The sequence below is a fragment of the Phytophthora cinnamomi genome (genome assembly GCF_018691715.1).
Source record: "Phytophthora cinnamomi strain GKB4 chromosome Unknown Contig19, whole genome shotgun sequence".
In the NCBI taxonomy this organism is placed as follows: Eukaryota; Oomycota; class Peronosporomycetes; order Peronosporales; family Peronosporaceae; genus Phytophthora; species Phytophthora cinnamomi.
Window position 1 is genome coordinate 523868 of NW_027150952.1, and position 24212 is coordinate 548079.

Here is a 24212-nt window from a genome sequence, read left to right on the forward strand (position 1 = left end):
AGCTGGCTCCATCGTGCACAACGCGAAGTATTTCGTAGGGACCTACCACTTGGCGGCAAACTTGCGTTGTACTGCTCCTACTGTTTTTGGATTGAAATCCTTGGTCGAGATGAGCACCATGTTGCCCACCTCGAACTTCTGGTCGCGCCGGCCTTTGTCGTACTGGAGCTTCATTCGCTCTGCACTCGATCGCAATTGAGCCTGTAAATTTCGTAAAATAGATTCCATTCGAATCAGGAACTTCGATGCAGGAGCTCGCTGTTCCGTAGGAAGTTGCAGATGGGTGGTAGCTTCGGTGAGTACCCTAAATCGGCAACAAAGGGACTCATTTCGATGCTTGACTGGTACCGATTGTTGTAGGCAAACTCTGTTAGAGCTAAATACCGATCCCAATCGTCTTGGAAACCACTGACATAGTGCCGTAGGTACCCTGAGAGGATACCATTGATCCTTTCGACCTGTCCATCGGTTCGTTGATGGTATGCCGTTGATAACTTCAGCTTAGTACCTAGAATTCGTGCACACGATGACCAGAATTTTGATGTGAACTTTGAATCACGGTCGGAAACCACATCCGTCGGCAACCCATGATGACGAACGTACTCCTTGACAAACAATTCCGCCAGATCCTCGGCTGAAATTTTCGAGACGGTCCCGATAAAATGTACTCGCTTAGTCAACCTGTCTGCAATGACTAAAATCGTGTCATACCCGTTTATAGTTTCAGGGAGGCCCGTAATAAAATCCATTCCAATGGATGACCAGCGACCGGTTGGGATCTCCAGCGGGTGTAGGAGTCCTGGTGCCTTCCCGGTACGAGATTTATTTCGCTGGCTCGACTCACAGGTGGCTACATACTCGCGAATTCTGCGATGCATGTGAGTCCAGTATAATCGTTGTTGAACTGCGATGAGTGTTTTCTCGAAGCCCGGGTGTCCAGCGCTCGCGATATCATGCAATTCCCAAAGTAAAGTATTTTGAAGCTCACTAGCGTCAGCCGGAACAAAAATGCGCTTTGACGCGCCCGATACTCATCGAATGAGGTTCTCCTCCTCCACGAAAATGAACTGAGCGCCGCCTTTTGGTTGTGGTGGCAGTGCTGTCTTGTTATATCCTTCTTCTCGCTGAGCCACTCGGATCATTTCTAACAGTGACTTCGGTTGTAGGCGCCGAGCTGCACACATCTGTCGCTGCTTCTGCTCCAAAAAATCGATTTAGAAGTCCGGTCGCCTGCTCATAGCGTCTGCTACTGTATTAGTTGAGACGGGAATGTACCTAAACCGCAAATTAAACTCCGCAAGCAGATTGTACCAGCGACACAGTCGCCGATTAATATTTTTCTGCTTCAGCACACGTTCTAGCGAGTGATGGTCGGTCTCGACAAGACATCCCCCATCGAGCATATAAATTCTCCTAAGCTGCAAACAATGAACAATGGCAAGCATTTCTTGCTCATGCGTCGGATAGTTTAGTTCTGCAAACTTCATCTTCCGACCGCAAAAGGCTACTGGCTGCTCTTGACCGTTCTCGTCGTGCTGAAATAGAACACCACCTACTGCGTATCGCGAGTCATCTGTTCTAAAAAATAATGGCTTCGAAAAATTTGGAAGAGCCAATACGGGTGTGTTGCTCATCGCCTCCTTCAGGGACTCAAAGGCCCGAACGTGCTCGTCGGTCCACTCTAGTGACGATTTTTGCTTCTGCTTCTTCTTCATCAATTCAAACAGTGGCGCACTAATCTGAGAGTAGGACCGGCAGAAACGTTGTACGTACACCGTTGTCCCTAAGAATGACTGGCGTTCTCGCACTGTCTTCGGGCGAGGCCAGTCCTTAGTAACTCGAACCTTGTCGGGATCAATTCTAACGCCTTCTCGACCCACAAAATCTCCTAAACACGGAATTTCAGCGGCACAAAGTGTTGATTTGGCTAGTTTAAAATAAAGTTTTTTCTCCCGACAGCGCTCGAAGACCTTCCGCACCGCTGCCAAGTGTGACCCCACGTCCTTTCCCTTGGTAAAAGCGTAAATATCATCAAAGTAAGTAGCAACGAAGTCGCAAGGTCAACAAATATCGCCTGCACAATCCGATTGAAAGTGGCAGGTGCGTTGCTGAGGCCTATCGGGATTGTAATGTACTCGTACAGGCCGTCAGGAGTTTGAAAGGCTGTATACGGGATATCTTTCTCGCGCATCCGAAGCTGGTAATATCCTGATATGAGATCGAAACAGCTGAACCAAAATGCAAGGCTCATGCGGTCAAATATTGCATCTTTCCTCGGCATGGGTGAGGATTGCCTAATTGTGCGCGCGTTCATGGCGCGATAATCGTGGACCACTCTCCAGCCGACAGGCTTTTTAATGCAGAAGGTCGGAGCTGCGTGAGGCGACTTGCTTGGGCGGATCAGCCCTGCTCGCAGCATCGCATTCACCCACTCTCGCAGTGCGGCTTCCTGCTCTGGACTGAGTCTCCACTGTTGTCGATAGACAGCACCCGTTCCTTCCTTGATCTCCATCTCATGCTCGCCATGCTCGGGAGGACCGATATGCAGTTCAGCACGAAATATTTCCAGGAACTCCACTAGAAGCGGATAACCAGGATTATCCGAAAAACTCCCAAGATCAGTAGACTCTTGCCTTTGTTTTTTGTCGGATGTAGCTGAATTTGCCGCTCCCGCTGCTGCAGCTGCAGTCGCCGTGTAGTCATCTTCTATTAGAGACTCAACATAAATTGCATTAATCGTCTCTGATGGCATCACCACCATGAACTCCACGTCGCGCTTCTTTACTAGTTTCCTTGCTGCCTTCAGCGAGATGTGCTTGGTGAATCCCCAACGACCACAATAATAAGCACTCCTCTCAGCTGGTAGTTCAGGTACTGCAGACACACTTACTGGCAGGACTGGTGCAGCTAGTTCCTTGCTTTGCCGTACCTCGTGCATTAGCCGCTCGATCTTTTGGCGGTACTGCTCTCTACTGTAAGCTTGATCCGTCTTCCAGTCAATGATAGGTAGCGTCGTTCTCTTCCAAGGCACACCCAGAATTAGATCACAGTCGTTTGGGATAAAATGAACGTTGAAATCGAAGGTGAAAGGTGCCATGTCGTCCACGTAGATAGTCAGCGTGACGATGCGGTTAGGAACTTGCTCCGTTTTTCCGTTCGTGTATGTCACAGCGAAGAAGCCTCAATCAACAACAGCGTTATCCCACTGATTCCGCCGTATAAACACCTTCGAGACACCGCAAAAGTCTGCTCCCTCGTCAAAGAAGGCTCTACCTTGTGATTTACTTTTGCCCCTAGCGCAGCCGACGTCCTTGATTAAGTAGTTCTTTGTGGGCGCGGGCAGGGTTGCGTTATCACGAAAGTACATCTGATTCTCCTTCTTCCCGGGGTCGAAGACTCTCGACTCCGCCGTTGCGTTGGCAATATCTGGTCCTGGGATGCCATCCCCAGAACCACCTAGTTTAAATCAGCCTTGATTTTTGCCATATCAGCTTGTAGCGCAGCCATCATCTTCAAAAGTTGATCATTGCCGCCATTGCGGGCCGGTGTAGACACTGTTGTGGCTGCATTGTTCTTGTTCTTGAGCCACTTTGGCTGAATTTCCGGATGCATTTGCCAGCATTTATCCCTGGCATGACCTTGCTCTGTGCAGTGAGACGCAGTGCACCGCGAGGCGTCTGGCTTGTTATCGAATTTGTTGGGCGCAGCCTTACTTCGACTCTTGGCGGTTTCTTGAGCTCCAGGTCCAGACTGCTTTGCACCCCGCTTATTATTTGGGTCCGCTGGTGGCGCCCGAGGATTCATTGTCCGTGCGGCGTCCATCAGCTCTTCCACCGTGGTGTACAGCTTCGTTTGAAGAAAATTCCGCAGCTCTTGAGACTGCAGACTCTTTTTGAAAAGTATCAACTTAAATTGTACTGAGACTTTCTCAGTTCTAGCTAGGCGCAAAAATTCTTCGATGTACTTGTCCAGCGTGCGTGATCCTTGAGTACAGTCAAACAAACGAGCTACTCGATCTTCTTCACGCGACTTTGTGAGGAAACGCTGCCGCATTTTCTTCACAATGAGACTCCAGCGCCACTCACCAGAGTACTCCTGCAATAGCCAGACTTTTGCCTCACCTTTTGTGTGATTCATCAAGAGCTGCCCCACACGAAAATCAAATTGGGGTTGCCCGAAAAATAAACCAAATGCACCATACCAGGAATTCATGTTGAGGACATAGACCTCAATGTCCTCATTATCTGCTCCGCCAAATGTTGGAGTCTCATTCTGTTTCAAAATCTTGGATAGCAGCTCAAGCTCATCCACCGAGTAAGTTGGGGTGTTTGCAGGCATCCGGCCCAGCACGTCCCACTCGGGGTACAGCTCGGAGTTGTTGGCTACATTCGCTCCAGTTTCGTTACTCCCAACTTGTATAGCAGAAACAGTAGCACGAAGGTCAGTGAGTTCCTCGTGTTGAGCTTGTATCTCAGCGCGCATCTGCTCCATTCCTTCTCGCATTTCAGTCAACCCCTCTGAGTGATCTCGCATTGTAGCATAGCTCCGCTTTGAGAACTGCTGCATTTGTTCTATCACTTCTTGCAGAAGCTGATTCGTCCAATTGGCCTGCTCCACGGTCTCGTGGTGCCGTCGCTCGACACGGGTGGCAAATGCCGCCACCGTATTGGTCAGAGTTGTCTAGTCCCGTCGCAATGTGTGGAGGGTTTCCTTCAGCCGGGGCAGATTAGTCAACAGGTCACGGACCGCTTCTACCTCGCTCGGATACAGACTGGTAGAAGTTGTATCTCCATATTCCGCGTTAAATTCGTCGATGTTGACGCCTTCCATGGCCATCTTGTCCCCTCACTCGTGAAGCTCTACAATGTTGCAAATATGGTGGCACCTACTCCGGATAGGACGATCCCTCGTAGCTGTTGATATTCACGGTCACTTATAGGCGAGGAAGCGAAGTATTGGAGAGCAGCGGACTTCGAACTTGCGCTTCTCGAGGATAGGAGGCTGGAAAGGCTCTTGCGGCTTGGAGGAAACTAACGAAGTGATATATTTTAAAGGTTAGCGGGGCTCTCACTGCTTGTGACTGTTCATCTTCCAAACCGGACGCCATCACGATCGCAGTTCCCGCTGGTCCGTTACAATCGTGACAAACAGCTTCTTCCTCAAGTTCTGCATGCTGCCGCATATCCACATCATCCACTCGTCGCTCTACACCCACCGCTTGCCCGCGACCTCGTCCACCTGCATGTGCTGTGCGAATGCCTCGTCCGCCAAGGAAAGAGCGGACAGCATCTCGACCAGCACCTCGGAGAGAACCACGCCGGCGCTCTCGATGCTGGCTCTGGGTGAAAAAACAGGTTGGTATGCGGCTATCCTTGTGGTACATGAACTACTAGAGCGTGCCTTTCATGTCAGAGTCAAGCTCATGGTAGCTACCTGTGCCCGACGTGTCGGTAGCGCAACCCACTCTCACCTTCTGCTAGTCCTTGGCCGAGCCTCCGGGTCCGCAGGAGTGAAGTGCCCGCCAGGGCCTCGTCGTGCGCGGCCGAGGAACCACTCGTGCTGGCCTCGTTCGAGCCCACCTGTATCTTGACCGTCTGGTTCTTGAGCTCGCCGCGTATCACGAGCGCGTTGGTGAACAAGGCGTGGAAGCTGAAATGCTGATCTCAGAGCAAAACTGGGGTGGTCAAAGCTCTCTGCTCGAGATTGGTCAATAAACATTTTGATTAAAAAAACATTTAGGGCGTGTTCGACTTCAAAACGCCAAGTACTGGACGGACTGGTTGCAGAACCAGCAACCGCAAATCCGGTCGCCTCATAATAAATTCTACAGTATTATCTGCACAAGTCGAACGCGGCATAATTCGTCACGAAACGTATTCCCAGTTACAAGGAACATTCGAGATATCACAATTAGCGGGACAGCTAAAGACAACTACAGAAGAATCGAAATTGAATAACTAGCTTAGACACATCTCTTATTAAGATTCAAGTAATTGACAACTAACTTGTAACCAAATGTGAGGGATAAATTGGGTTCTGGTATGTTGTCTATAGGCGGTGTCAGGCCCACCTCTGGCCTGCTGAACAAGCAAGCCAGAGCGATGCGGCGCAAAGGCTCTGGCTTACTTGCTCGTGGCCAGAGGCTTGAAGTTCCTGTGGCAGCTACCCGAGAGGGTCAGCCGTCACAGTGAACATGCATTTTGTAGGGAAAACATGAAAAAGAAACTTGGAACATGCATTTAGTAGAAAAGAAATGAAAACAAAACAAAAAGACGCAGGGTAGCACATAGTCGAGGAAAACCCCAGAAATACGCAGCGAGAGCCCTGTGCTCGCGTAGGAACACAGCGAGGCATGCATGTTAGGCTAGCAGTAGCAATTCAGTATCAAATAAACCGTCTACCACGCACATCGACCACAACTACCGTGCTTCGCGACAGGACCAACACTCGCACCCACACTTCAACGACAAACACTCTTCGGGCCCAACGCGACATCTGGTAGCACTTGCGGGGGGAAGGCTCGCTGCTGCACGGCACTCAAGGGGAGATTTTTTCAGCTTGAGGTGTAAGTGTCACGTTAGTGTGACCAACCCAGCCGTTGGGGAGAATTTGGTAAATTAATAGGGCAATCTACTATTGTTCGCTGACCGTGGTAAATAACTGGAGGGCAGCCGTGGTGCAAATTTGTTTTGCATCTGGCCCCGGTGACAGCCCATTCGCCAAAGCAGCTACTGTTCTCAAAAGACTGCACCGCACTTAAGTCGAGCACTATAAGTCTCGAAGCCGGTTAGTCAGTTTTGTTCTTGGTAGCCCGGCACAGCAAAATTTTGGCGAAGCCAAGACCAGCACCACAACCGTCACCGCTCGACCTCTCATGTGTCATCGACCTCTTCAAAGGCATCGAAAAAGTCCAAGACCTCCCACAGTGCATAACTCGGTCAATTTTAGGAAGTAGAGTAGGCTATTTTCTTTAACAGGTTTTCTCTTGTACTTTCTTTTAGCTAGTGACCCTAAAAGTAGATTGCTCCCACCGGTATCAAGTTTCAAGGGTGAACACATAAAGTACGAAGTTTTCGCGTGTTCAAGATGGCGGATCCGGCCCAACTAATGCATAGTGTGTTGGCGGCCATGGAAAAGCAGACAGAATTGATCGACGAGCTGCGCAAGTCAAGGCAGCTGTCGCAACTAAAGCTGGATGGGATAAAAATGCCCAGCTATGGGCATTTTTATCGTTCCGACTATACCGGGAGCAGGTGGAGCAGTACGTTTTAGCAACGGGCATAGCCTGGAAGGATAGTAAGTTGAGTGGACGCATTTTTGCTGTGTTAGCGGGATCGCTGAAGTATGGAGCCGCGCAGTGGTACACCGTCATGAATGACGATGTGAAGAGTGTGGAAGACTTCTTTTTGAAGCTGGAGGAAGCGTTCGTGCCTCCGGATCTGCAAGAACGTCTTCGGGACCAGATGAATGACTTGAAGGAGCGTCAGTGTCGAGACTTGCCCGATTATATCAGCAAGTTCAGGCACTTGATTACTCAAGTCAAGGAGATCAGCGAACTTGACAAGATCATGTATTTCTTGCGTGGTCTGCCGTCAAGTGTTCAATAGGAAGTCCAGTATCGCAGGAGTGCAACGTTGACCGACGCTATTACCGTAGCGCTCGACTATGACTGGTCTCGCGCGCATCGTGGACGCTCGGAAGGAGCACGCGACTGACCGAGGTACCGATCGTACGACAACAGACGATGGAAGAGCAACAACGATGGACCAGTGCCGATGGAGATCGACAACGTAAGGGTACCGTCGAAGGAGGAATGTATGCGCCGAAACCTGTGTTTCCGGTGCGGGAGTAGCGCCCATCGGGCTCGCCAATGTCCGATACAGCCGCAGCAGACGCAAATGGCTAAGCGGAATGCGCCGAAGTACAACAACTCGGGCAGTAATCAAGGGCGTGAGCCGAGGATGAACATGGTCCTCGAGGATGACGAACAGGTGGATACTGTCGTCATGGATCGCGTGCCTATGAGTGTGGCTGACATCCAGGAACAAGCGGATGAGTTACAGGCATTCATGGACAAGGCACGTGTACAAGTGGAAGAGACTGTCACTGCAGCGTAAGAACGGACGGAAGATGCTGGCTCGTGTGGACTACAGCCAGTTGAAGAACCGAGTTTGCATGCAACCGGAATTGGAGTCTGGTGTGTGCGGATCGCCGCCAGAGCAGGAAGCTGAGTTGCATGAGAAGCAGCCAGTGAAGTTGGTTCAGCAAGGATCGCAACCAACAAGTAGAACGGAGACCTTGAAGGTGAACGCAGTGAAGTCCGAACGTACGAGTAACCGTTTCATCAGGAAGGGTCGCATCGATGGCAGAGATTTCCGAATTCTGTTGGACACGGGTGCAAGCACGAACATGATTATGCCAGGGTTGGCTAGTAATGTGCTTCTGTCAAGACGACTTCAAGCTCAGCGCTTTGATGACACGTTAACACCGGCGACGGATGTCAAACACGTGGAAGCGCCAGTGAGCATGGATGGGTACTTCTTTCCAGCGATCGAGTTCGTGGAATGGAAGTTGCCGGAGTCGTACGACGTCATTTTGGGGAAACCGTGGTTTAAGGACTACAACCCTCAAGTGGATTGGCAAAAGGAGGAGGTTGTCATACCTGACCGGATGCAATTCATCGACGTCGATGCACCGTCGTTCTCGCACAACTTGAAGGAAGGCGAGTATGAGCAGGTGTTTCGGGTGAAGATACAACTTGTGCCCGAAGTGGAAGGAATTCCAGTACAGATCTTCAACGTAGTCGGTAAGGAGTTCAAGGATGTGTTTCCGGAGCAATTACCAGACGGATTGCCTCCGATGCGTGAAGTCAACTTTGAAGTGACGTTGAAGAAGGGGGCTCAACCAAGCTCTCGTGCACCGTTCCGCATGTCGAAGATGGAACAGGATGCTTTCGAAGAATTTGTCAAAGACAAGTTGAAGAAAGGATGGATTGAAGTGTCGAACTCGCCGTGGGTTTCGAACATCTTCGATATCCCGAAGAAGGACCCAGTCACAGGTCAAATGCCGAAAAGGGCTGAATGGTTGCGTAGCGGCAATTTGAAGATTCCGTTGCGTTGGGTGTTCGACTACCGCTATCTCAACAGCGTGACTGTCATTGCCAAGCTCTCGTTGCCATTAATCGAGGAGTTGTTCGATAAGATGGTAGGTCGCGTCATCTACACGTTGATCGACCTTGCGCAGGGATATCATCAAATGCTGGTGGTGGGGTCAAGTCGTCCGTACACTGCGTTTCGAACACACAAGGAAGCGTATCAGTGGTGTGTAGCGCCCATGGGAGTGGCTGGAATGCCAGGGACATGGTCCAGGCTCATGCACAAGCTGTTCGACAAGTACGAATTTGTCGTCGTGTATCTCGATGACATCTGCGTCTTCTCGAAGAGTATGGAGGAGCATGTGGAGCATCAGTGTGCCGTTTGTATGGTACTGCGTCGCGAGAAGCTTTTTGCGCACATGGCAAAGTGTTCGTTTGGTCAGTCCGAAGTGGCTTTCCTAGGACATGTTGTCTCGCAGGCAGGAGTAAACGTTGATCCGCGTAAAACGGAAGCGATAGCCAAGTATCCGACTCCGACGAATCGAAAGGAGTTGTTGAGTTTCTTGGGTTTGGCAGGTTATTATCGCAGATTTATCTGTGGTTTTGCCGAGATTGCTCGTCCGTTAAGGGATTGACGAAGGGAGATGTCCCATGGAATTGGACGAAGCCTGTGGAGGACTCGTATTTGCATCTCAAGCTCGCACTTCAGCAAACGCCTACACTGAAGTTGCCGGACTTTGAGCGACCGTTGATCGTGGCGACGGACGCGTCAGGACATTGTATTGGTGGAGTTCTATCACAGAAGTATGACGGAGCAGATCGACCGATTGTCTTCTATTCGAGGAAGTTGGATAAACATGAGCGTGGATGGCCTACGCATGAGAAGGAGCTACTAGCTATCAAAGTGGCTACGGAGAAGTGGAGACACTATCTGCATGGACGCCTATTCGACGTCTACACGTATAACGCAGCGTGTTCGTGGATGTTGCATCACCCACAAGTGTCACCAAAGATGGCTCGCTTTTTGACGCACTTTTCGCAGTACACGTTTACTTTGCAACATGTGCGAGGTAAGATGAACGTTGTAGCGGAAGCGCTCTCATGGCCTCCACCGGAGGGACTGGAAGACGAAAAGGAGAAAGAAGCACCTCTTCCGGATGTGACGTATACGGTTCATGACTGCGACGACGAATGCGCGAAGAATGCCGCACCAGTTCATGACCACCGTATTAAGTCTGCAGTGTTGCGCAACTTGTCAACGGATGATACTCACCTGTTACTCGACGATGTCGACTTACGGGGGGAGTGTCGCCCGATTGGCGTAGCACAGCAGCAAGTCAACAGCGTCGACTATCATTTTGTAAGTTCGCACTTGGCCCCTGAGACGAAAAGAGCGTTTCAGGAAAGATACGAATCAGACCCTGCTTTCAAGCAACAGTGGTCTAATGGAGCAGGAAAGGAGAAGTTCGTCAAGCACAATGGGCCTCTGTTTTTCAAACAGACGAAAGGCGAAACTGTCTACCGACTGTGTGTGCCGAAGGTAAAAGAGTTTCGCACAAATGTCATGATCGACTTTCATGATGGAACGACGTCCGCGCATCCTGGAAGTCGACGTACGTACCTGAAAGCAGCGCAATGGTACTACCGGCCGACTATGGACCGCGACGTAACGGAATACGTTCGCACATGTGAGACTTGTGCGCGATGGAAGTCCAGTAGCCAGAAGAAAAAATGACTACTGATGCCGATACCAGTGCCAAAGGAATGCTGGGAAGTGGTGTCAATGGATTTCATCACGGGTTTGCCAGTGTCGGAAGGGTTTGATGCAATACTAGTTGCAGTGGACAAGTTGTCCAAGCGAGCGAAGTATGCACCAACGTATTCGACAGCTGACGCGAAGGACACGGCTAAAGTGTTCTCTGATGCAGTTGTTCGGCATCACGGATTGACGAAAGTTATCATCAGTGATCGCGACTCGAAGTTCATCTCGGACTTTTGGAAGCATCGATGAAGTTGATGGGTATCAAACTCAGCGTGACAACTGCGCACCGAGCTCAGGCAGATGGCCAGACTGAGCGCCAGAACCTCGTGCTCGAAGATGCATAGACATGTATGATCTCGTATCACGGTGACGATTGGGTTAAGCACCTAGGGACTATCGGATGTGCGCATTCGACCCTCATCAACGCGTCTACGAAGTTCGCGCCATTCGAACTTGACACAGGACGTAAGGTGTCAAACATTGTGGCAGAGGAGAAGAAAGACCTGCTGCAATCGGAGAATGATGTGACGCTCGCGGAGTTCGCGAAGAACTTTGCCAAGGAGCGACAGGAGATCGTTGAACGTGCTCAGAAGAATTTGGAAGAAGCTCAAGCAAGACAAAAGGAGTACTACGATCGCAAGTGCAGACATGTTGTCTTTAAAAGAGGTGACTTAGTGCTCGATACGAAGAACTTACCGCTAAAAACCGTAAACAAGAACACGGAATTTAAGAAAGCAAAATTAGCGGCCAAGAATGTCGGACCATTCGTGATTGAACGTATGGTGAACGACAACGTGGCGAAGTTGATACTTCCGCACACGATGAAACGTCTTAATCCGACATTCAACGTGGGGTTACCGACCCATTACCAAACGAATCGTGAGGATTTTCCGAATCGACCGATTCCGAAGGCTGTACCTCTAATCTTGGACGAGGACACTGGAGAAGAACTCTACATTGTGGAGAAGCTGCTCAAGAAACGAACTAGACGTCGCAAACGTCAATGGCACGTGAAGTGGCATGGGTTGCCGGAGCATGGGGCAACCTGGGAAAGCGAAGCCCAGATCAAGCACGTTCCGCATTTGCGTCAACTCCTGGATGAGTATCAACTCCGCCAACGCGAAGTCAACCAGGGGGAGATGTCAGCCCACCTCTGGCCTGCTGAACAAGCAAGCCAGAGCGATGCGGCGCAAAGGCTCTGGCTTACTTGCTCGTGGCCAGAGGCTTGAAGTTCCTGTGGCAGCTACCCGAGAGGGTCAGCCGTCACAGTGAACATGCATTTTGTAGGGAAAACATGAAAAAGAAACTTGGAACATGCATTTAGTAGAAAAGAAATGAAAACAAAACAAAAAGACGCAGGGTAGCACATAGTCGAGGAAAACCCCAGAAATACGCAGCGAGAGCCCTGTGCTCGCGTAGGAACACAGCGAGGCATGCATGTTAGGCTAGCAGTAGCAATTCAGTATTAAATAAACCGTCTACCACGCACATCGACCACAACTACCGTGCTTCGCGACAGGACCAACACTCGCACCCACTTCAACGACAAACACTCTTCGGGCCTAACGCGACAGGCGGGCCATATCTCAAACGGCTATTAATAAGCGCTTCGGTTAGTGCCACCCGATCGACTTCCAACTCGGCCGCGTAGGGATGGATAAAATTCCAACGGCTTCTAAAATAAGACTTGATGCTTGCAACACCAGGCGCCTCAGTCTGTGTTTCCCGAATAAATATCATTCCGTAGTCTCCATGTTGCATGAAAAGCAAGGACAATGCGAACCTTCCGCAGATGTGGTGGTGACGTTTCCTTTGCCTGGTAACATCACCTGAGGTTGGACATAGGAGGAGTCCCCCAGGTAACCTAGGAAAACTGTAGGTTCACACAATATTTGCCACGTCTGCAACATTCGAAAAAACAATGCTCTACAGATTCAATAGCGTCACATGTTGGGCGGACACATTGGTAACGAGTCTTGGGATACCTGCTCGCCGGTGGGTCCGTATTGCTCGTGCACAGCGCTGCTGCGAAGGGTGTCCAGAGTCCGCTAGTATAGATAACGAGACAGTCAACACCGTACAGGCCACTTCAGTAGCCGGACTCGCGTCATATTTATTAGACTGTTCCTCGTGTTCCTCGAGTCCTTGAGTCCTCGAGTCCTCCTGTCCTCCATCCTCCCTAATCCTCTCCTCTGCTAGAGCTCTTCGAACTAACGCACACCGGACCAGGTCCCGTCCACGTATGGGTGCCCCAGCTACCGATGGCCCATAGTTCTTCGTGCCCGTAAGTTGCCCCGCAAGGCTTTCGTTATCACGGTGAGAAGTCTCTTGCGCTCCATCCGGCGGATTATCTTACGAGGGCCGCCTCCTGCCACCACTCGTCGGGCGCTCGCCTTCGCCCACTCAGCTGCTTTGGTGACCCTTCGGATCGCCATCCACGTGCTCATGAGGGTCGTCATGAGTCACGACGACCCTCCAGACCGCAATCCTCACCGTGGACGGTTTCCAGCCGTCCATTGCGTTCCCCCGGTATTTGCCAACCATGGAGATGACCAGCAACCCGCGGTAAACTTCACACTCGTTACACTTTGTTGCCAAAGGCAACTTCAGTACCGTAGATGCTCACGGCGGCGACAGTTGTCGCCGACAACAGCTAGGCGGGCAGATGCGGTGGTTTCGAAGCAAGCGCAGTGGATGCCCGTGTTAATAGGACGCGTGAACAGTGCTGCTTGGTAGATAAATGCCAGGGCTGCATGAACGAGTCGACAATCAAGGCGGTGGTGGGTCAATGACGTCGATTTACTCCCGAGTTCGCCACCAGTCTAACAGCCAGAAGGCGCTGAGAGTCGCGCGCAGCTTTCGACACACCGAGACAAGCCGCCATATTACGCTGCGTCCTCGACGAGAGTGACTCGAGCGAAGAGGATACAGCCATTCAGTATGCGGCAGAGTTTGCGCGAGTACTCGCGACGCGGTATTTCGATCGACCCTCTTCACGGAGCTGATGGGTCCGTCATTGTACCAGGGGGCTCTCCTTCGGATTGTTTGCGCTGAGGCCTTTCGCAGAGACTTTAGAATCGCGCTGTAGCACACACAACCCGATCAATCGAGCACTCGGCGTCGAGCGACACGAATAGAATTGATAGACAGCCCTTATGAATGCTAACTGCTGACACCGCAGGAGACAAGGGTTGAGTCTTCAGTGGTGACCTTCTCCACGCGGCATGTCGTCAGCTTGCACGTGGTCATTGCCCTGTTGGATCTTTGCACTACTATAAGAAAAAACTTAAGTTGGTGCTGCCGCTTTCGTTCGGTTAGCGGTGCTTTTCTGGTCAATCATAGTCCCGAAAAAATCTGACTTGCTGAATCGAAAAAAGTGACAGACATTGACAACCCCTTTACCAACGTAGCTCCGTTCTTGGTATTAATATGTGACAACAAATCCATTCACTTATTGACTTGAATTTGTTTAGATGCCCGTTGAGTCGGTTAGGTTTACCGCGTCAGGCCCCTACTCAACCGGAACCATACAGCCACACCACGTCGGTTGAGAATGAAAATGCATGTTGGCAAAATCCTTGATCCCAGACAGGTGGTGCCAGCTATTTGCACTCATAACTATTCCAAAAGGGGGAAAATGGGTGCTTGGTAGACAACCCATATTATGGGTTCTCACAGTTGGTAGATTTACAGGTTGCAGGTTCCGACAGTTAGGGTGGGTTTCTTATCTTCCCTCCGCAGGATCCTGCGTTGGGTGCGTGCGCGCGTTTCCGATCAGGCGATCTCGACTAGACCGGGGTGGGCGACATCATCGCCCGATATCTTGATATTCGACGAGCAGGGTAAATTTTCAAAAAAGGATAAGCACGCGGAAGCGGAGGCGACACGCACGCCTTTGAGCCCCAAGGTGTAGCTTAGTGCACGCCGAGTGAAGCGCCTTCGCTTTGAACGTGCTGAGGAACTCGCGTAGGCCTTCCTCGCTCTTTTTCAGGTCGTCGCCTTGGAGCACAGCAAGGATCGGGTCTTCATGTTCCTGCCCAAACACGGTTTCCACGAATGTCTAAATTTCACTCTCCCTCCGGAAGGGCGAGGCGGTCGGTGGGCGTGTCATCCCTACGTCAGTCTGCGAAAATCGGTTCGAACTCGAGGTCTGTGGACTTGGTCCACCCCGTCCCAAAATACTCGACGCTGATTGGCGGAATTCTTTGCCGGACGAATTAAGAAACCCGACCTTAGACCCGGTCTTGTATGTTAGGAAGATATAGGATTGCCAATCAAAAGCGCCACTTTCCACTACATTGGGGGTTCAACAACGTTTCATTATTGGGAGCTTATGCAATGACCATCAGCTCAGTGATAAGGGACGAGGAGAGCGGTGTCCCCAAATGGTCATGCCGTCAGCCCCACTAATGCAACGTCGAATCGCCCCGTGGGTCTGCTACCATGCCTGCCGCCAGGGAAACCACCGACTCCTTGCAGAGCCTAATGTAGGTCTTGAATGCATCGGAGACCCAACGGCCGTGAAACTGGATTGTGAGGGCGTCCGTGCCAGATCGGTACATGTGAGTTGCCCCGCCGGACCGAAGAGAATGCGAGCTGAAACATCGCGGATCTTGACCTGTGCTCGTAGCCGCTCGCTTGATAGCTTCTGCCACGTCGGCCGTTGCAATGCAGGCCAGCTTTCCGCGGCGGCCCAGGTACACTGCGGCCGGTATGTCGGTGGGCAGGTTTTTACGGACTCGGAGCAGGATCAGGGCACCAAACACGGGACACAGGAATGGGTGCCCAGAACGCGACAGCATGCGTGTTATGGAGGGGTCGCATTGACTGGTCTTGGAACCGATCAAGCGTGTACACACCGATTGTTCCTTCGAAGGAGTCAATGTTGGCCGACGTTCCACGTCTAGAACTGCGATGTCTTGAACTCGAACGGCAAACCACTTGAAGGAACCTCCGGCAATTGCTACGATTTCCGATCGCCTCAGGAGGAAGAAAAACGCCAAGCACATGGCCCCTCATATGGCTTGCTCAAATGGCTCAGTCATCGCGAGGCTGCGGAAGTACGCTTCAAGAAGCCCGATCGACACTGGTGCTTTTCGGCGCGGTGGTGAGTCGAGGCGGCTGATTCCATTGAGCAGCATACGGATGTGCGGGTGTGAAATTGGGAAGTCATGACCGGATGCCGCAAAGAAGTGTCGAACACCGAGGAGGACCGCCATTATCGAGTCGCTGCGAATGGGCTCCCCGGACCCGAAGCCGTACTGGAAGCCGTGAAGAATAAAATCCGAGATGTGTTGTAGTTGGACAGCGAGAGGCATGCCCGCAAGCGAGGGGCTATACCATGGTGGGACGTCCAGGTCGTCCACTTGGTCGGCGCTCGCCTGTATTGATCGAACGTGGAGTCAGCAACGGAGTGCGCTCGGAGATACGCAGCCAAATGTCGGTCAGACCGTGAATATCCACCGTCGGTGATACCTGCGACCAGCCGGGAGTTAGTGATGAAGATTTGGCTGCATACGATGGGTTAGCGGTGATGAGGGAGCCAGCGTCTGCGCGTTCGTTGTCGGTCCCGGCCACGTGAGATGCTGAAAACCGGAGCTGGAACGAAGTTTCCCACCAGCTTAGGAGCCGGATAATCACTTGGGCGCGTGGGTTTCGCGAGGCGAGCTTGTTTTGCCAAGCGACGGCAGAGGTGTTGTCGATACGAAACAGGACGTGGCAAGGGCGTCCGTTGCGAGGAACCCCGCAGCTCCAACGGCGTCCCCACGCGTGGACCGCGAAAGCGCAAGAAAGTAATTCGCGGAAGTTGATATCGAACTCGTTCGGCGCTCCATCCTTGAATGCTGCGATCAGCTCACGTTCGCTGTCCGTGAACTGGTAAGTGAGAGCCATCTGCGAGGAGACGTCCAACGCACAGAGCCCGTAATCTGACGCGTCCATTTCAACTTCAATATCCGGTGCCGGGAGAGAGTTGAAGTATTCCAGCGATACACCGTTCAACTGGGTGTGTGGAGCACACACCACCACCATAGCAAATCCTGTCGCATGTCAGGTGTAACCGGGACACGCTGAAAACGATGTAGATGACTTTCGCGCTGGCGCAGGCGCTGGAGAAACAGCTGTGCAGCACGGATGCATCTTGCCACATGCCGAAGACTACCCATCAGCGACCGATAGGCCTGCCTTGAGAGCGACGAAGCGGAGAAAGCGTCCGCCACAATTTTCCGTGCCTTGAGTATCTTCTCTGGTGGTATAGACACCGTTTCCGCCACAGCGTCGAATACGAGGCCCAGTACGCGTTGTCGTGTGTTCCAATCGGTGAACTTCTTAGCGTTAATAGCGTCAGCACCCAGGACCGCTACCATGGCATACCTTAGCGACCGATTCGCGTCATCACAGGATGTTCCAATGTCCGCAGCCACATTAATGTGATCATCAACCCAGTGATAGTTGAAGAAACCATTCGGGAACGTGTCAGTGGTGTGAGAACCGTGCACGTAAGCGACGGCACAACCAGCAATTTCGTAAAACCCCGGGGACCCGGTCCAGCCAAATGGCGCTGCGAGCTCGATCACGATAATATCGTCCTCCTCGATGTGCCCGGCGAAAAGATACACGCTGTTGCTGTGGATGCTGATGTTTCGAAAAGCAGAGGCTATGTCACCAGCCATCACACAGGCACGAGCATTTGGGTGGGCGCGCTTGGACTTCAGGATCTCGGTTGCCACCGCGTCGCAATGTGTATACTCAGGCTTAACGATGCTGTCCTGGTCCGTACAGTCGTTGATGGAGGTGCCTTCGGGGTACGACAGATCGTGAATCGTTGGACCTGTAACATTGGTGTCCTCGCCACCCTAGTCGACCACTCCGAAGGGGCTGATGATTATCTCGGGTCATTGTTTGAGGAGGTCCCGATCGAGCACCAGGCATCGCCCTGTGTCCTGCCCCTTGTGGATGTTCTTGCGGAGCACATTGAGACGGTTTTTCGCCGACCCGTGGTTTGGTGGCCGTTGTACCTGCCGCGGAGGCGTCTTACCTAACCGGACTTTAACACCACCATGAACGATATTCTGGAGCTCTTCCAAATGTTCGTAGCCCCTGCACAATCCGTTCAGCATAGGTGGTACCAAGCTTTTCTTTGGTCGGTAGTCGTTAACCGTCTGCCCGCGCACCATTTCGACAAAAGTTGGAAGGGAGGCGCCCGACCGCCGTGCATACTCCGATAGTGCCTTCCGCAGCGAAGTATCAAGAAGAGACTCGGGCCCTGCCACTCCCGGTCGCGACAGCGGGTAGTTGTCCGGAGGCAGCGTAACGCCCAATTTCGCCATAGCCTGAGCCAGAGTGGCTCTGCGAGTAACGCGCAATAGATTGCTTCTTTCACGAACGTTCGAGTGCATCGCTGCTGCGGCATTGACGCTAATGACCGGGCGCAGGTGGCTTGGTCATGGTGCAGTTCCAGTACGCAACCGGTCTTCTTCTTCGGTGGGGAACTTGACGCCGCGGCTCGAAGACTGATATACCGATCCCGGCGACGTGACTGTCCGTGATACTGATTCTGTAGCAGAGTTCAGCTCGCTTTCATGAAGTGATACACACGAAACATCTTGCAATGCAGTCAGAGCTGACGCTCCACGCATATGCTTAAATGAATGTACTGACTGTTTGGCCGGTACTGGCTGTATGGCCGTGGGTGACAGTATGGTCAACCCGGACTGTATAGTCTGAGGTGTGGGTTGCTGCATGGCCAACCCAGTCCGTAAGGTCAAAATACCCGTCTGGACGGTGCCGATGCCGGTGCCGGTACAGTCCTCCTGACTCCCCGGTAGACACGGTGTGTTAGCGTCGGGCGGGGCTGAGCGATTAGGAAAACAGACGGTCTCGCGGAAAATTTCCCGCTCGCGCGCCGATTTCCCACACCTCCGCTGGCGGCATCTCGCCCTTGCTGTTCGGGGCAGTGGGAGCCGCCGGACTTGCATGCATGGCTGAGGCGGGGACCACTGGTAACTGGCCAACGTCCTGCCGGGCTACCAGCGCACGGAGCCGTTCGATCTCGGCTTGCAGGGCTTGTACTTGAGCGGGAACACCATGGTCGTCCTGGCCTACGACTCCCTGCGTGGTTGCACTGGCCTGAGCCGCGGGGTCCTCGGTCGCGGCGCTCTCTTCGACTGAGGTACCGGGCGAAAACGATGCCATGAACTCGTGTAGGTCGAACCCGCCGCCGGACGCTTCGCGACCGCCACCGCCTTGGCTTGCCTGGTCTTCGCCGAGGTCACCGTCTTCTTTGGCCTGTTCGCAGGTGGAGGCGGCGGCTTGTCCTCCAGGTCGGAGTCGGAGTCGCGGCCGCTGTCACCCGTGGGCTTCCTTGGTGTCCCCGCAGTCGATGCCACCGTAGCGCGCTTTGACACCTTCTTCTTGCCCGTGCGGGCGTCGACCACAGCTTCACGAGAAGCCGACTTCGATGTCGCCCGCTTGCTCGTGCGTAGCGGTGCGGGCTCGGACGTGCGACTCGCAGGCGCCGTCGTCCACGGCTCGTCCGCACCCGTGACGTCCACGACGTCAGGAGGAGCGACGCCAGCAGCAGCCGCAGGGAGCTCGCTATCCGATGGAGCCGTCACGGCCCTGGATGACGGGGAGCTGGGGGTGGCTTGGTCGGTGGTCCCGCGGGTGATCATGACGTAGCTGGGTAAAGTAACCCCCTTCTTCGTTGCTTGCTTGTTGGTCTGAAGACAAAGTGAGGGAAAACGCCACGCGTCCATCGGCTGGTCTGCGGTGTAGTCACCCCCAATGTACCGGTATGCACCGGTATACCGGAAGCGCAATTCGGAAGTGGAAAACACAATTCCCTGGCTCTGCCATGGAATACAGCTTTTTCGTGCGCTGATAGCTCCTAGTCTGCCTTGAGACGGGTCGCACAAAGGATTGGTTTGGCCGACCGGGAGGGATGACACTCTTGAAAATTGCGAGTTTTTGATGCGGGCGGGGCACATTGTTCTTAGCGGGGCAGATCCAAAATGTCTAACACTCGAAACGCTTAGTAGAAACTAACGTCAGGGTAGCGAAGAAAGCAAGCTAATCTCCTCTTTCCAGTCGATGCGATCTCGCACACAGGAGTTTTAGCGGCAGCGCGACCTCAACACGAGATCCAATAGCAAGAAAAGCGCCTGCGGTGGCGTCTTAAGCGATTTCGAGGACAGTTTGGCCCGGCAGATAAGATGACATAAAACATGCCAATGATTTCATAAAACACACGTAAACTCACACAAAGTTCTCAAAAGCATATGACATACAAAGATGAAATCTATTGATTGAATATGATTGGCTGGTGAGTGCTTGTTGTCCTTTGCACGACTTTGTCTGCTTGCTTTTTGTGTCTGCCGACCTTACAGATGTCGCCCAGCCCGACCGAGGTAGCTCGCGCGCGCGTCTCTCACACATCACTCCCGCCGAGGAAATCCTAAATCCTATATCCGACGACATATAAGGCCGGGTCTTAGTCAGTCGCACAAAACCTGCAGCCTTCTGACCGTGAAGGCTCAGTAGCACGTATCAACATCATTTTATCCGATGAGAAACTATTTTTTTTTATTTTTTGATAAGTAACCGTTTTTTTTTATTTTTGAAAATAAATTTGAAAGAGTATCTATTATGCGGAGTGGAACTCGACCACATCTGGCGCGGCTCGCACCGCATCAATTGCAAGTTGTTCGTTTCTCATCCTCATGGGTACTGTGTCAACTGATCCACGTTCCACAAACTGGTTGGTGGACTGCAAGTCTGCCGTAGTTGTTGCTACAGGTGTCCCCGCTGAATCTGCAACTGCCATCGGCTATCTGCCGCGAACACAGAGTGTGCGGGAGTCTGCCAGTGCACAAGACTGTCTGGTGAGATGTACTGAATTAGTGAGATCATTGCGGGAAAATGTCTCCCTGCGGGAAAGATCGAGATGCTAGAACACGGTAGCAAATGAGAGGCCCACAACGAAAATTATATCTTGCAGGACATGCAGCGTGCACCACAACCAACTCCATTTACCTAAAGTCCTCATGACGAACCAGCCCAAAATTAACAAGAAGGCATACGTGCGCCTGACGCTGGGTGAGAAGGTCATGGTGTGCGATATGGCGCACAGACCGGCAACCGATCTTTCAGCATGCACGCACTTGCTGAATGGACAACTCGAGCCTTCGACTTGCCCCGACCTCCGTCTGAGCGTGCTTTGTATTGCATTATTCGGGATGAACCAAGGCTCAGAAAACTACAAAAAAACATTCTTCATTAAAAAGCAGTACATTAGCGTCTATAAAAGCAGTACATTAGCGTCGATGCGCAACCTGTGCAAATATTGTAACCTCGCAGTCTTTTTTGGTCCCACCTTTGCAGATTCAGCGGGGACACCTGTACCATTCCAGGCGTTGCGGTACAAATCGTTTACTTCGTCGATTCCGCCCAACAGCTGCCATCACAGCTGCTGGTGCCCGAGATAAGGCATCGGCGACGGCATTAGTCGATCCAGGTCGATAGATCACCTCGAACACGTATTATTGCAGAGTTAGAGACCAGCGGTTAAGTCGTCCAGCAAGATTTGGTTGTGTCATCAACCATTTCAACGCAGCGTGATCAGTGACAATTTCAAACACACGGCCGTACAGATAAGGTCGATAGAGCGATACTGCCCATACCACAGCGAGGCATTCTAACTCAGTCACGGAATAGTTCGCTTTAGCATGGTTGTTGACTTTACTTGCAAAAGCTATGGGCTGCCACCCAAAGCCCTGATCCTGCATCAAGCATCCGCCAACTTCGACTCTGGTGGCGTCTGTTACCAAGCGGAATGGACGAGTGAAGTCCAGGTAAATTAGCATGAGATAGCTTGTCAGGATTGCTTTGACTTGCTCGAACGCGAACTCCTGAGCTTCAGTCCATTCCCATTCGTGATCTTTCCGGAGCAAACATGTTAACGGCGCCATTATCGAACTAAATCTCTCGATAAATTTCCGATAATAACCAGCTAAATGAACGAAGCGCTTCACTTCAACAGCATCCGTCGGCCGCGGGAATTCTGCAACTGCGGTCACGAGTCGCTCAATCGGCCGCACTCCATTCGAACTTAATTCGTGTCCGAGATACTCCATGTTCTCTGCACCAAACAAACACTTCTTTAGCTTCAGTGTGAGACCAGCCTTCGAGAGTCGCTCAAGTACTGTTGCTAGCTGCACCAAATGACTCAATCCACAACGAGTGAACACAACTATATCGTCTAAGTACACCAAGCATGTAGTCCACGTAAGTCCACGCAATACTGCGCTCATCATCCGCTGAAACGTTGAGGGCGCATTCATCGGTCCGAAAGCCATCCTGATGAAGCGGTATAATCCCATCTTCGCCGTGAAGGCGGTCTTGTCACGATCTTCAGGTGCTACTCCAATTTGACAATACCCAGTACGAAGGCCTAACGTAGTAAACAAGTTAGCACCGCCCATTGATTCCAAAGTCTCGTCGATTCGGGGCAATGGATACACGTTCTTCTTCGCCACTTTATTTAGGGCTCGATAATCGATGCATAACCTTACTTCTCCGTCCTGTTTTCGTACCAAACCACGGGAAATCCCCAAGCACCGTTTCCTTCTTCAATTACTCCGGCAGCGAGCATCTTGGAGACGTTCTCTTCGATAACTGAGTCTTCGGCTTGCGCATAACGACGTCGCTTTAGCATAATCGGTCGCGTTTCACCACTGTCACTGTGGTGGTGCATATCGAGTGCTGTTGCTGGCGGACAGTATCCATCATGAGTAGTCAATTATCGGTATGCTCGACGCAATTTCACTATCATTGAGCGTGCGTCGGCGTCTTCAACACCAATTCCAATTTCATCTTCGTTAGGTACTGGCATGGCTACATCGCCCAACGCCTGCAACCATTCTTCAAGTCGCTCAGTATCAAGCTCGCCGTTCATTTCCAGTGTCTGCAGATCAGCACTTAGCGGTATCCATACGCCCAGTTCCTGTCGGGTCGGTAACTTCGTCCTGCTACCACGTAGGTTAATGGCGGGCACATACGCTTTGCCGTTCACCGCCTTCGTTACAGAAGCTGCTAGCATCACTGCTCCGCTGTTCTTCGTGGGTAAGAGAACACCTTCACCATTCGGTGCCGTCACAGATATCTGCATGGGCAGCACTGCCTGTCCTTCCAGACGTTGTCCACGTGCTAACCTCACTGCGGCGACTCGTACATCACCATCTCCGCTGTCCGTTCGAAAAGGGATCACTACTGCTTCGCCCTTACTATCATACCGCACTTCGTTTCGAGCAAAGTCCATATTCGCACGATGTAGTCGCATGAAATCCACGCCTACCAAAAATTCATCTCTGCAACCATCAATTATACACGCAGTCAGCCGTACGCTTTGGCCGAATGTATTGACCATCTTGAACTCCCATACACCGAGAACGTCCAGAAGGAATCCACCGATACCCTCTACGTAGTCCACGGGTGTTTCGCATCGCACACGCTCACCTCTTGCCATCCAGTCCGTACCTGCGACTTAGTACCGAGAGCCACTATCAAACTTCACATTGCGCTGTTCACCAACGATGGCCATCGTGGCTGTCGGCAAGCCGTCCGTTGCTTCAGTGTTCGCGGCATCAGTTGGTACGTCCGTGCCGTCTTCATCAGTTCGTCTTTGCTGCACAAGCCTCACCTTGGCTGGCTGGAGGTCATGTTTTGTCTGTGGCTGGCTCTGCCTTTCTTGCCGGCTGTTCTTCAATTCTCCGCGGGCGTCGGCCGCTTGCAGCTGCCGGCGAGCGCGCTGCTCGTCGTTCATGACCACCACTGCTTCGTCAACATCGATCGTGTCATCACCGCGCGCCGAGTTTCGTTCTGCGCGCTGCACACGTCTCCGTTTCGCGTCTCGGAGTGCTTGCTTGATGTCTTGCACTCTGTGGAGCGAGGCTTGAGTCTTGACTAGGAGCTTGTGAACTAGCAGGAAAAATGAAGACTGGTCATTATAAAGGCGCCAGTAGCGCAGTGTTAGAGCTGCTTACGGCTAGTTGTAGATAAGGATGTAGTTATTCTTGTGCGATGAGTTTCGAGGCGAGGTGTGTGCGATGAATCGCGTAGGTTTCTTGTCTGGCTGGGACTGTGCTGAGTGCATTCTTGTCTGCGATTGCGCGGGCACGGGTTATACTCGTGACACTTGAGTCGCGTCCTGTGCTTAGTTCCGCATTCAACGTACCTAACTGCACCACTTCATGCTCGACGTCGTCTTGCAATTCCGCCACGATTGTCTCGCCTTCCCCAGACGGAGGGACCTCGTCACTACCTGTAGCACTGTCGTCCAGTTGCGGTTCCGATTCCGAG

General features: G+C 52.0%; 1 protein-coding gene across 1 annotated transcript; it reads right to left on the reverse strand.

The window, feature by feature from the left end:
• Positions 1-5205: 5205 nt before the first annotated feature.
• On the reverse strand, positions 5206-19612 carry IUM83_13044 (Secreted protein; the record flags this gene model as incomplete). Its single annotated transcript, XM_067937701.1, has 4 exons — positions 5206-5338; positions 5434-5649; positions 17229-17685; positions 19069-19612. 4 exons carry the CDS (start codon positions 19610-19612, stop codon positions 5206-5208), a joined length of 1350 nt encoding a protein of 449 aa, XP_067795838.1.
• Positions 19613-24212: the final 4600 nt, after the last annotated feature.